The following is a 12,943-nucleotide window of genomic DNA, read 5'->3' as shown; positions in this document are numbered from 1 at the left end:
GCTGTAACGTCCCTGGTGCTTGGTGGAGTCAGGCTGGTGGTGAAGTATTTTTTTTTTTTTTGCATATAAAGTTTTCTTCCTCACTGTCATTTCTCTTTTTTTTTTTAATTCCTCCTGCTGCCCTAGGCAGTAGGTTTATGGGGTTGTACGTGCGGTTGAGTGACTAGTGCAAGCAGATGACTGGTATTTCTAGGGGACCTGCTGTTGCCCCAACCTCTAAAGTCCAAGAAACCAACATTTTTTCTTAGGTAAAAAAAAAAAGCACCAAGCTTGTGGTGCTGCCTCAGGTGCCCATGGGCACTCTCCCTGGCTGTGAGTCAAGGCCCTGGTGCTGATCGGTGGCAGGGCTGTGGTGCCACGTCGGCCTGTCCCCTCCCAGTCACTCTGATGGCCATCTTCCCAAATGCCCTGTGCAGTTCTCACAAACCCACATGGTAAATGTGTTTAGCATCACATTAGCACTCGGTGAAATCAGATTTGGATGGGGTGAGCCCAAGCAGAGGGGAGAAGGGGTTTATCTGTGAGGAAGGTGTTTGCCTGGGTTGTGTTCAGCTGTCCTTGACATGGTGTGAAGCTCCCCTGTGTGGGATGGGGCCCTGCTGGGAAGGGGGTTCAGTGCCAGGGGGTGAGTTTGGGTCCTGGTGAATGAAGGGAGTGTGGAGGAGGGCCAGTGCCCTGCAGGACTGGGCCTTCTGAAAGGGCTCTGTGATGGGACTGGGGCTCCCAAAGAGGAGCAGTGCTCACGCATGCCTTCTTGGTGGCTCTCTGTCCCAACAGAGCTCTTCTATGGCCTCCCCTCGGGATGAGGAGTCAGGCAGCAAGCCCGCACAAACCCACACCTTTCCACTCTGTTGAGCTTCCCTTTAAATGACCTTTATATACAGTTGTTCCAGACCTTTTGGATTAACTGAAGGCTCCTGAGCTTGATAACTCTTCCTCAGGGGCGAGGCTGACGTTGGTGTGGAGCTGAGCACCGCTGCAGAAATCCCCGCTCAACAACGCAACCGTAGCTCTGCCACAGCCGAGTCGCTTTTTGTTCCACGGCGGCCTGACCCGCTGTCTTGCGCAGTAGGGAAAATGCCCTGGCTTGTTACGCTGCTAGGCAGCTTTGACTGCCATAATTTCAACTATGTGGCTGGACTAAAAGAGCTGAAGAGGCTGAATGAGTGTATTAATAACTGCTAAGTTTCTGTACTAAAAAAAAGCAGAACTTAAAGTTCATTCTCTTGTGGTGAGAAGGAGTAAACAGCGATAGCTTATCCAGTGAGGTGTTGATTTGAATTATGCATCTGAAATACTGAAACAGATTAACAGTTGGTGGTAATCACTGGACTAGATTAATTTTTAACATCCAAAATTTATCTACTTTTTCTTTGTAAGATAAACTTGTCATTTAGCAGCAAATTGGATCTGCAGCTGCTGATTGCAGAATGGCGTAATGCTGCACAAACAGCTCTTTCCTGCATCCAAAATGGACACGGCCATTAGAGTTCTTCTTAAACATCCAAATGTTCTGTTTTTTGTTATTTTTATTGTTGTGAACACTTTTAAATACTCCTTAGGGATCTGATCCTGCAGCCATGTATGTTTTAAAACACACGGTTTTTATTCTCCAGAGTTTTGCCAGAGACTCTGTGCACTAAATGTATCAAGGTAGTCTCTTAAAAGTGGAAACCCATGTTAATTAAAAGTGTGAATTTGACATTTGATCTGATGCTCCCGGTGCATCTGAGAAAATAATGAGCCACAGTCAGTTTTCATAAAACTGCAAGGGGTTTTCTACAAGCTCTGAGTTTCACCAGATGTTTACAGCTGACAGCACACTTTGCTTAGCGGAGATTTTTGTTTTCAGTTCTACCAGTTACGGGGCTGGGGGAGAGGGTGGATTTTCAACAAAGATCTTACTTATAAAGCAGTTTAATGCTTGTCATGGATGTGTGATGGAAGTGATCTGTCCCATGTCCCAAATCCTGTGTGTGAAGCATGAAGAGTTGATACGCTATTTTTTCCGATTCCAAGTCCTGGCACTAAAGACTCAGGCTATATGGTGTGATTCCCAGAATGATGCCAGCATATATGTTACATTTAAAACAGCCTGATCCTGTCACTCTGATGTTATACTACTTATTATAGGAACATTAATTCTATGTGAAAGGGTTGGCATGGGAAAGCAATGTTGAATAAGGAGGAAAAAAACATCCTTCCTCGATGCTTAGTTTGTGAGCATGTACCTGATGCTGTAATTTTATAGTTCCTGTCATATGTCCCATATTTATAATATGACTTTCTTGGTTAGTGAAACAAAGGAGAACCGAAGTTAAAATGTGTAATTGTTAAAATGCAGCACTTGGATAATAGAGATCGTTTGGGAGCATTAGTATCAAGTTAGTTAATATTTCTAACATTGTGTCTTTTCTTGTGACTTTGCTTGACAGCTTTTTTTGCCAAAATTTTCTTCTCTACCTGTCTGAAACAGGTGGGTCTAAAAGTGCAGCTTCTCTGCCAGTTACATCTCAGGTGCTTTTTGCAGAAATAGTCAGGAGAAAATCCTTTCAGGAAAAAAGCTGCTGAAGGAAAGAAAACTATGACCCAAAGCGGTGGGAATTCCGAGTGTAAGGGATGCAACATTAATCTCCTGGTGGTGTGTAGAGACTCATAAACAAGATTGCGAATGTGGATGACTTCCAACTCAAAGTACTAGCTTACAGCCGCTAACAGGGCTACTAATAAAGATTACTTCATCTAATCTTAAAGTATATTTATAAAATACAGCACTGCCAAGTTAGATCACAGTGTGGATAAGATGCATGTTGAATCAATTAATTGTATATAGGTATTCATGTTCTGTTTACAGTGCGTAACAACACTCCAGTATTTAATGCATTTTGAGTTACGCAACACTGGGACTGTTTGTTCTTGCTCTGGAAATGCAATATTTTGAAACACTTAAATCTTGTCACAGACGACTCCAAGTGACGTAGGAGGCTTGATCTAGCTTGTGACAGGGCTTGGTGGGGTAGAACTGAGCCAGTACTTGCCCTCCTCTGGACAGTGCTGGGGGGGGGCAAGTGGTGGAAGTAGCCCAGGGCAGCATAGGAACAACCAAGTAATATTGTACGTTGACCTTTCATTTGTAGCATGTAACAAGGGGCTCCTTTTGCCTGAACCATATGAGTTTCTCTTGGTGTCTGCTTGCTGTTCCCATGGAGATGTATTTCAAAAACTGTCTGTTTCTCATTGCCAAATTATGGTGTTATACTGTGTGGGCCCCATCCTCTGTCTTCCTCTTGTTCAAAACAAACTGGGGACATGAAGGCTTTTTCATCTGTTCTCTGGCTCAGGTTCTAGTTTGGATAAATGCTGTCTGTATCGCAAACAGTCTCCCTGGGAGAGAGAATGAACATGCTTGACTGCCATCAATGGAAATTGAAGAGCCTTGGGACCTTTGAGGAGTACTTGTGGTTTTTTGCATTGTCTACATTTTTTTTTTTCTTCCCATCCCACTCCCCTTGCTCTCTCTTCAGATATTTATTAACAATGAATGGCATGAGTCTACAAGTGGAAAGAAGTTCCCCACCTACAACCCTTCAACGCTGGAGAAAATTTGTGACATTGAGGAAGGAGACAAGGTAAGTGTTGTCGGAAAGGCAGCCCTAAAGACAGTTTCCGAAGCACCTCCTTTTGTAGGAAAACACACAGAGGAAAGACTGGCTTTTAACGACAGTGTACATCTGGCCAGACTGTGAGTGGAGGTCTGGGTTACTAGAGGTGCTGCTCAAGAATCACACAGGGTGGGTGGGATTAATCCTCTCCAACTCAGCAGAGTCACTTTCCCTGGTAGAAACTGTCTGCCAAACACTGTCAGAGGAATAAGATTCAGCATCGTTCTTGTGTTATAGACTGGAAGGAAGCAGCCACTTGGAGGAAATAGCAATGATGGTGTAGGCCATATCCCTGATAGAACCTGGGCCTTGTTTTCGGGAGTGGTTTATATACAAGCTGTGTGGCAGCTGGTTGGAGACACTAAACTGAAACTCAGCTTTTTTAAATGCAGTCAAGGAATAACCTGGGTGCTTGGGGGAATTTAAGATCAGTTATGCAAACATTGTCCACTTCCTGCTAGAAATGTGCTGCTTTTCTAACTGATATCATGGGTTCTTGGCTTCCTGCACAAATGTGGCAACTCTCAGTTAAAACCAACCAGTATCTCTCAAGAACTTGAGTAGTCCCTTGGCCCTGGTGTGCTGTTGGGATGTAACTGCTTCAGTTCAGTAATGGTCTTGAGGTGAAGAACAATCAGATGTGACACTTTTTGTCCAAACCAGCTCATCACATATGGGCCAGCTGGCTTGATCTAGGCGAAGGATGTGGCCCAAGAGTTGCCTTTCTGCAGTATGTCTTGGGAAGGTGATTCACAGCTTCTCTGCTCTACCATGGCTTTGGCTGCTCATTGCTGTGGGCAGTAAGTGATGAGCAGTGTGGGCATTTCTGCCTGTACTGTGGTATCTTTTTCTTGATATTTAAGATTGTCCAACACTTGTGAGGCCTGGTGCCTGGTCTCCAGTCTTGGAGATCCTTTCCTAGTAGGAGTGTTACTAACTGAGCAGGAGCAATGTGTTTTCTAGTGTTATACTGGGTGGAGTATAGAGCCTGACCCTTCTGGAGATGGGAGCAGACTTGCTTGGCAATACAAGTCTACAGCCTGTGTGTAAGGCTGCCATTCTTCTCGGAGGGCACTAAAGCAGTCTCTGAGACTTACTGCCATGGGGGAATTTGTGCAGCCACTGGGCAATTACAGACTGAGGCAGAACCAAACATTATATATAATTTCTTTATACTAACTGGGTAGGACACAACTGTGTTTAATTGCAGTGGCATGTAAACATGGAGTTGAAGCTAACTCTAATGTAACTATATTTTGTGAGGCAGAATCCATGACACTGTTATTGTTCCCTGAGCTAAGTATCTCCTCAAGCAGTTACAGAGCATTACATGAGTATTTCAAGCCTGCTTCTCAATGGCTTGTTAAAGAAAATAGTTATGCAGAACTAAAAGGCCAGTTTTGCAGCTTGCCTCCTTGAGATTTGTCCCTGTCTTAATTCAAGGATAACTTCCAGCTTCTAGTTTGCAGGAGAGTCACTGTAAACCTTTCCTTGAGGCCAGTCAGTGGAGCACTCTGCCTGTGCATACTCAGCATAGGTGGCTGACTCCTTGGTGCATAGGATATTTGCAGGCAAGAATTTAAGCTAGCTGCACCTCGAGTGCTGAAAGCCTCCTCTTCCATCCCTTTACATAACACTTTTTAATTAAAAAAGTATTATTTTTCTCTAAGTAGGTTTTTGTAAAAGGGACTGAGTAGGGCTAAACCTAGATCTGGATTAGTTAGAAAGCAGTCATGGGTGAGAAGCATCCCAAACTAGCTGTTTGGCTACTGGTGACACTTGACTGTGTCTCACTGTCCTCTGGCAGATGGAGTCCCCTGAGACCTCCTTTGCCCTGCTTGAACATCCCCCTCCAGTCTGTTGGTGTTGTTACAGAAAGCGGTGAGTTGTGTTTGGTGCTTTCCAATGGCTCGTCCCCACGTGCCACCACACCTGGTTGTGCTGGTCAGTACCATCTCAGGGGTCACACTTCCTGGGATGGGCTCTGGCTTCAGCTGTGCTGTGCCAGGGTTGGCTCTGCCTTCCCAGCAGGGGGGGAGCAGGACTCCACTTCCTTTGCCCTGAACAGAAACCTGCCCCTCTCTGGCTGTGCAGAGTGTGTTTTGCTTAGCCTGCACGTGAGGGCTGGGAATTTGGCAGCCAGTATCTCAGCGATGACAATTTCGTCTGGTGCTGAAACTTGACCAATGCTTTATGAGGCTAGGAGCAAAGGTTTTGTTGTTTGTTCTTAGAGAATTTAAGACAGAATTGCCCTTGGTAGGATAGTTGGGGGATAAAGGGAAGTCTTATGTGGAAAAAGAAGCACTGAAAATAAAATGGCAAATGCTTCCCACTGTATTCTTGGTGGCTTTTTGCTTCCCAGATAACAGCTTAGTGTCCAAGTGTTTGCCAGGTTGATAACAGAGAATGAATAACTTTCATTAAACTTCTGCCCCCAGCAAATAGTGCAACCCCAGAACTTCCACCCTGTCTTTGTGTTACAATGTGAAGGCAAAACCACACAATTTCTTTGGTGCTGTTGATAACCCTTGGAGGCAGGCTTTTTTCTTCTAGCAGCCTGCTAACATCCAGTGAGGGAGGGGGGAAAAGGTGCTCTTTCCTCAGAGGAGTGCCCAGCCCAGCTCAGCTGACTGCCACAGAGTGGGCAGCAGGTCCACAGCTGTGACTGCTGAGTGGACTCGATGCTGTGGAGTGTCTGTTGTAATAATTTCTAAGCAGTTCACTCTCCCATGTGAATCTTTGGAGGGTTGTAAGAGGGTTTGGTTCATGGTCATCCTGTCCCCTGCAAACTGCAGTGGCAGGCTGAGATAAGAGGCTGCAGGAATGTTGTTCCCTATAGCAGACTTGCAATGTCCTCAGTGGTTTTGGACACTTTGTGCTGTTAAGATACTGTTTGTAGCTGGTTTGAATTTGAGTTCTGAAGTTAGAGCAATGCAACGTGTAGACTGTTTGCAGGGGAACAGGTCAGGGAACCTCTTCTAATTGAGAAACTGTGGTATGCTCATACCTTATGTCAGAAAAGTGCCTTTCCAAAGATGCACACAGTAGAGGTTTCTCAAAGAATTTAGTAATTGGATTGAAGAAAGATGGTCTCCAGTGGGTGTGCTTTATCCCTGGCATGTCTCCCTACTGGCTGGACAGGCAGTGTTGTGCATGCTGAGCCTGAAGCAGAGCAAGGCTTTTCTGCAGGTATTTTCCCTACTCATAGAGCCAGTGGGGTGATGGTGTCCAGTGTGCTCTGTAGCCTGCTGCTGAGGCAGGAGAGAGGAAAAATGGGCAGGATAGAAATAGAGCCATGATGAGCAGGACTTGAGGTAGAAGAGAAAAGTGGAGGAGGTAGCTTAGAACAAAGAACTGTGTGAGTTTGTTCAGGGGGAAACGGTATGCAGTTGTGTAACTGGTGGTTGTATCATAGTGCAAACATCCAAGGTGGGTATGAAGGTTTTCAGGCATTTCCCAACTCTGCAATGCTTGACTTTGCAATCTTAATATTCTCTTAGAGGAGCTTTTTATGTAATACTCAGTAAATTTTGTATAGATCAGAACTCAGCACCAGGATGCACAGACCTCCTCCTCTTTGTGGTTTTGTACACCACAGTGTCCCTGGCACCTTGACAGTTATGAGTCTTTGTCATGCATTGTGCCTACCTATTGCAACATGCCTGCAATGAACATGCCATTCAGACTCCCCTAATGCCTAGTCATAACAGGATGGATTAAGAATGGCATTTCAGCCTTCCTGAAGAATTTCCTTGTTTTTGCTGGTCTCTCAGGCCTGTTGAGGCTGTGCAGGCTCAGAAGATCTCACTTGGTGGTGCTACCCCTGAGGGTGTTTTGGCAAAGCCTGTTTGCTTGTGTGGTAGTGACTGCAGTCTCCAAGTCACTATGTGTACCCAACATGTCCGAGAAAAGAGACAAGAATGAAGACAACTACTATTTTCAGGAGCTGCACCAGGGCTCCAGTGCTCCCCTGTTTAGAGGATGGAGAAGATCTGGGCATGAAGGGAAGTCCTCTGCCCACACAGCCATCTCATCCCTGTTCCTGTGAGTGCCAGGCTGGTGGGAAGTCCCTCAGTACCAAGGGCAGCTGTGTTGTGGCCTGTGTCACTGCAGACCCAATGCTCTGCACGTCAGAGTTCTGGCCACAGAAGCTAATTAATTGCTGCTAAGGGAAGACTTGTTTAAACACGACACACTTCTTGTGTTTCTTTGTCTGCTTTGTCATATAAAATATTGCCTTCTTTCAGCTTGAGTCTTCATTCCAGCAGGCAGGATGGGGAGTACATAAGTGTATAGCAGATTTTGGTGCCTTCTGGCTTTTGTGATGTGCCAGTTTGAATCCAGTTCAACTCAAGTGAAGCAACCATTCTGAAGGCCCCTTCTGCCTGTGGGTGATGGGCCCCAGGCAGGCCATGCCTGCCTGCGCACAGCAGCTGCTTGCTACCTCTGCCTCTCCAGCACCCTTGCTTGATCAGAGCAATTCTTAACCCCTTGTAACAGCACAAGTTTCCTCCAAGGGTTTCCCATCGCTGCCCTTCCAAAAGGGTGGGGTTCTTTTCCTGGCAGTATAGGTCAGACTGTTTTAAAGCTGTGTAATCTTGTAAAGAACAGGAGCCAAATTTAGTGTAAGATGCCATTTCAGTGGGTGATGACTTGCTGTTTTCTTCATGAACTTTTGCTGTAAGAAGACAACATGTCTTCCCATAACATTTTTTCTTGGTTGAGCACCACACATTCTCCTATGAGGGGAGAATGACCAGACCTTGTTGTATCAGTGCAGAGACTTAGTTTGTAATGGTATCCAGACAGGACTTGAGATAAGACATAAATGAGAGCAAGTGCTATGAGGAGTGATCAAGGCCTGAAACCCTCCCTCCTTTCCCACCCCCTTGAGCCACATATTGCAGTGAGGTGCAAGTTCTCCATCAGCTGAAGTGAGGCACAGGCTGTGCCAGACATTACGTAGAGCAGGATTCTGTCCAAAGCCAGGGTGAAGTATGTTTTATGTATGCTTGGGGTACAGTCTTGGCCTTGTGGATGTTGATGGCAGTGTTCCCATTGACTTCATTGGATCGGGAGGTTGCCCTTAGCTTCACTTTTTTCAATCAATGTATGTGGGATGAAGGGAGGAGTCCAGGTCATACTGTGGCCAGAGCAAATGCATGGAGTTTCTCTGGGAGTGGTGGTGTGGGAGAGAGGGAATTTGCTGCCTGTCTGAGTAGGAACTTGGGTAAACAGGGTTAGATTTGGTCCAGAGTGTGGTGAAGAAGTTGGGAGATAAAGGTAGAGTTGTGCTAAGTCTGTGTATGTGAAATGCCCTTGTCGTAGCACTGAACAACAAAACCCTTCCCATCTGGTAGAACTATTCTGCAAGTGTCATCTAGGATCTAAGGGAGCTTTTTTAGTATGTTAACTGTTAGTGGCATGGGTTCCAGGGGGACTGAATAGTGGGATCTGAGCTGTGATTGTTCCCCTGGATAAGACTGGTCTCTGTCATGTGGGACTTTCCTTCCCACACTTGTTCAGAGGAGGATGATTCATACAGGCCAATGGCCTGTCATGCTTAGAGAAGCTGTAATGGGAACAGAATTGGGATCTTGTTTCTCCATCTTCACACTTATATCCTCTATCAACAGCAACATGATTCTGGATTCTTGTATAAACAAACCAGTTGTGTAAAATTACCCTTGAAAGACCCTTTTGATACTCTGACCCCAAGGTTATTTCTGAGCCCAGGCCAAACCCAAAACTTATTGCAGGCTTGGGTCCAAATCCAGGAGCAAAATGGAAGTGGTTTTGTCAGACAACTTGGTTTTAGCTACCACAGCGTCATCTAGGAAGCAGACTGCTGGGGGTTTCTGTGCCATTGTCCAGCTCGTTTCTTGTAACCTAAGGTTTGCTTGTGTATGTGCTGCTCTAGCCTGATGTGGATAATGCAGTGGAAGCAGCAAAGGCAGCATTCCAGAGGGATTCTCCGTGGAGACAGATGGACGCCCTAAGCAGAGGGCGACTCCTGCACAAGTTGGCTGATCTTCTGGAGCGAGACAGAGTCATCCTGGCAGTAAGTACTATGAGCAGTGATAAACCAGCAACAGTTGGCTGGTAACTCGGCTTCAACCCTCTGATTCTGCTGCATCCATAGCTACCTAATGTTTTTCTTTTCTCTCCTTTTATGAAGGGCAGAAGAGTCCATGCAGGAGTCATGGCTTATCTTCCTCATTCTGCAGGATGATTTTAGGGGTCTTGGAAGAAGGCTGTTTGTTAGATCTTCTATATAGATGACTTTCTCAAAACTAGATAGTTATTGAAGATATTAATGCTTCAAAGCAATAAACATTCTTTCTTAGTTTAACAGGCATCAGTGTTCATAGCTCTTATGGTATAGTCTCCAGGTTCTTATTAAAAAAAACCCACAACCAAAACCCAAAACAGCCAACAGACAAACCCAAAACAACAACAGAAAAAAAAAACCAAAAACCAAACCCCAGAAACCAAAAAACCCCCCAAACCACTACAACTGACTCAGTAACTGTTGCAAAAATGTAAGTCCAGTTTGACTTCTTTGCAAATAGTTTTCCCTGAAATGGGGGGCTGGAAAGAGAATCTTTCTTTTGCTGGATGTCATCCAGAATTTAAAATGTGTGTAAGTGGGAACTGTTTCTTTCCCTACTGAATGTACTGGCTCAGGAAGATCTCTTTATAGCCATGAAGCTGTGTTAACTTGGAATTCTGCACTGAACAACTATTGCTAATGACTCCCTATCCTGTTCTGAAGGAGTCCTGGTGCAGAACAAGGGGAATAGGACCCAAGCTAAAATATGCTGCAGTTGATAGAAGCCTTTAGACTCTCTAGGCCTTGGACATCTTTCCCAATTGTGCCCACAGATCCTAGCATCTCTCAGCTTATCGCTGCTCTCAGTCCATATCAAAGATCTTGGACCTGAGCAATCACTATTTCAGTGCTGCACTTTGGCTCTGCTTATCTTCAGGGGAGTGGCATTTATGACATTCAGTGCTGTTAGATATGTTTTAAGTTCCTGAGCTGATGTCCCACTGAGATCAGTAGGACTTAACATACATGGCATGTGCTTAGGAGTCTACTTGCAGGACTGTTCTCAACCAGGTCTCTTTCTCTAACACAAGTGTCTCTGAACCACATGACAGCCTCCAGTTTCAACAAGATAAAACAAAAAAATCCAGGTCTGAAGGCAGTTCTGGCCAGCAAATAAAAGGGGGGTGGGAATGTGTGTGTGTGTGTGTGTGTGTTCATTTTCTGCTCACTTTTTTTATGTGACTTCAGAGGACCCTCCTTTTTCCATAAATCAGGACACTCATTTCAGGCTTTCTGCTGTCCTTCTGATCTGGGAGGGCTTGTTTGGCATTGTTATTTTCACTGCAGAAAACCAGCCGTAGCTGCCTTGGCTGCATGCTAAGTAATGACTTATAAAAATCAGTTGTTTTAGCAGACATTCAGAACGGATAACAATTCTAGTCACTCCAAGGGGAATGTCTGTTCAAGTGCTGTTTGGACCCTAATGTCTGTGGAAGATGATGGGGTATGACTTCATATGTAAACAAAGATGTTTCAATCTACCAAGGGATAGTACTTCCTTTATGGATGTGCTGGCTATTTGCACCAATATCCCATTTAATGCCCTGAGTACAGAACAAAGCATTCACTGAGCTAATGTCCAGAACACTGAGGACACAGGCTGAGACTGGACTTCATTTAGAGCTGGTCAGCATCAGTGCAGCTTTAGCAAAGCAACTTCTCCCTTGCCTTAGTGTCAGCCCATATCTGAGCCCCAAGGTTACTCTACAAGAACTCTGTAAAAAAATATGTTTTCTATCATCCTGTGGACAAAAGAGGCTTTCAGAAGTTGGTCTTAGGGCTGTAAAGTAGAAAAAATAGATTTCTGAATAAAAGGAAAGTGGGTCTGACTGATTTCAGTGACACCATCTGGAAACCAGAACATCTGTGTCGGAGGGTCAGTTATGGTGAAATCATGACGCTCACATCGTTTCTGACCAGTGCCCCAGACCACAGCCATGTATTCCACCCACAGCCACCTTCTGGGGGCTTTTGGAAGATGCACTTTCATTGCAGTCACTGAATAAAGCAACTTCTGTATACAACAGGGTTATTTGGTCTAGTCTCTCTTCTACCTTATTTGTATTAACCTGGTTCCTTGTTGCCCTGTGTCTGCAACACAAGGCAGTTTCCCTAAAAAATTTCCCTAAAAGCTTTTATAAAGAAAAAAAACATTGACTTGTCTGACAGTGTGCAATTTGTTTTTTCAGACTCTGGAAACAATGGACACAGGAAAACCTTTTCTGCAGGCTTATTTCATTGACCTGGAAGGTTGCATAAAAACACTCCGATATTACGCTGGATGGGCTGATAAAATTCAGGGTAGAACTATCCCAGTGGGTAAGTTCCTTCAGACCCAGTTTCAGAGCTGGGATGGGATCAGGCTTGAGGGGGTAGGAGGGAGATGCATGGAAAGGCCGGCTTCTGAAAACCTGCAGAAATAGAGCCTGTGTTTCCTTTCTATCTCAGGATGCCTTTTAAGTAGATGTGTTTCACGATATAAACTAATGGTAGAACAATATGAATGCCTGGGTAGATCTCTGGAAAATAACAGATGGGCTCTCATGTTGGTTTTTTAACAGAGAAATTCTTTTGGGTTTAAGTTCAGACTAATTCTTAAAGAAAAAAAACTCCACACAATATTGGGGAGTTTATGAATTAGGTATCACTGAAATTAATTAAGATGCCAGACAGTGTAAAGATAAGTTTCTAGGGAGAATTGTATGAAGGCAGCAAGAGCTTGTGCTGTCCTAAGTGCCACAGGGATGTGGCAGAGGGTTGATATGGAATTCACCAGTGTCTCCCATCTCACTGATGTTCCCACATCCCTGACAGTGCTGGCTCACAGATGTTTAGAGAGACCATGTAGTGCTTTTCCTTAACTTTTGTTAAAGAGAAGGTCTAAGATGTTGACTCAAGAGCCAAAGCACTGAGCTCTTGGAGGGACCCTGTCAAGTTTTCTGCCACCTGAAAGGGGTTTTTCAAAATGTTTCCTAGGTTGCAGAGCCAGAGCAGTCACACTGCACTGCTGTGGCAGGGACAGAGGGAATTCCTGGGCTCAGCTATATAAGTTCAAATATGGGTTTGGGGAGAACAAGTTAAGACAATGGATGTCCACGTGGCATGATGAGCAATCGTGTCTTTTTAAAATCAGCCTGTTTTGTCCCTGCATGTGGGTGATCACTGAGTT

At 44.8% G+C, this 12,943-nt stretch overlaps 1 protein-coding gene across 1 annotated transcript in view; it reads left to right on the top strand.

Annotated features, from left to right (window-relative positions):
* Window positions 1-12,943, top strand: part of ALDH1A3 (aldehyde dehydrogenase 1 family member A3) — a 41,347-nt gene that overhangs the window by 3,963 nt on the left and 24,441 nt on the right. Inside the window, exons 2-4 of the mRNA XM_026855933.1 lie at window positions 3,525-3,629; window positions 9,583-9,723; window positions 11,964-12,093. Of these exons, the coding sequence (XP_026711734.1) occupies window positions 9,649-9,723; window positions 11,964-12,093 (205 nt within the window). The 5' untranslated portion in view covers window positions 3,525-3,629; window positions 9,583-9,648. The remainder of the gene's footprint in view (window positions 1-3,524; window positions 3,630-9,582; window positions 9,724-11,963; window positions 12,094-12,943) is intronic.

Source organism: Athene cunicularia, assembly GCF_003259725.1.
Source record: "Athene cunicularia isolate RWA chromosome 10 unlocalized genomic scaffold, athCun1 chr10_part1, whole genome shotgun sequence".
Classification (NCBI taxonomy): Eukaryota; Metazoa; Chordata; class Aves; order Strigiformes; family Strigidae; genus Athene; species Athene cunicularia.
Note: the sequence above shows the minus strand (reverse complement) of the source record. Positions and strands in the feature narration are given on the sequence as shown.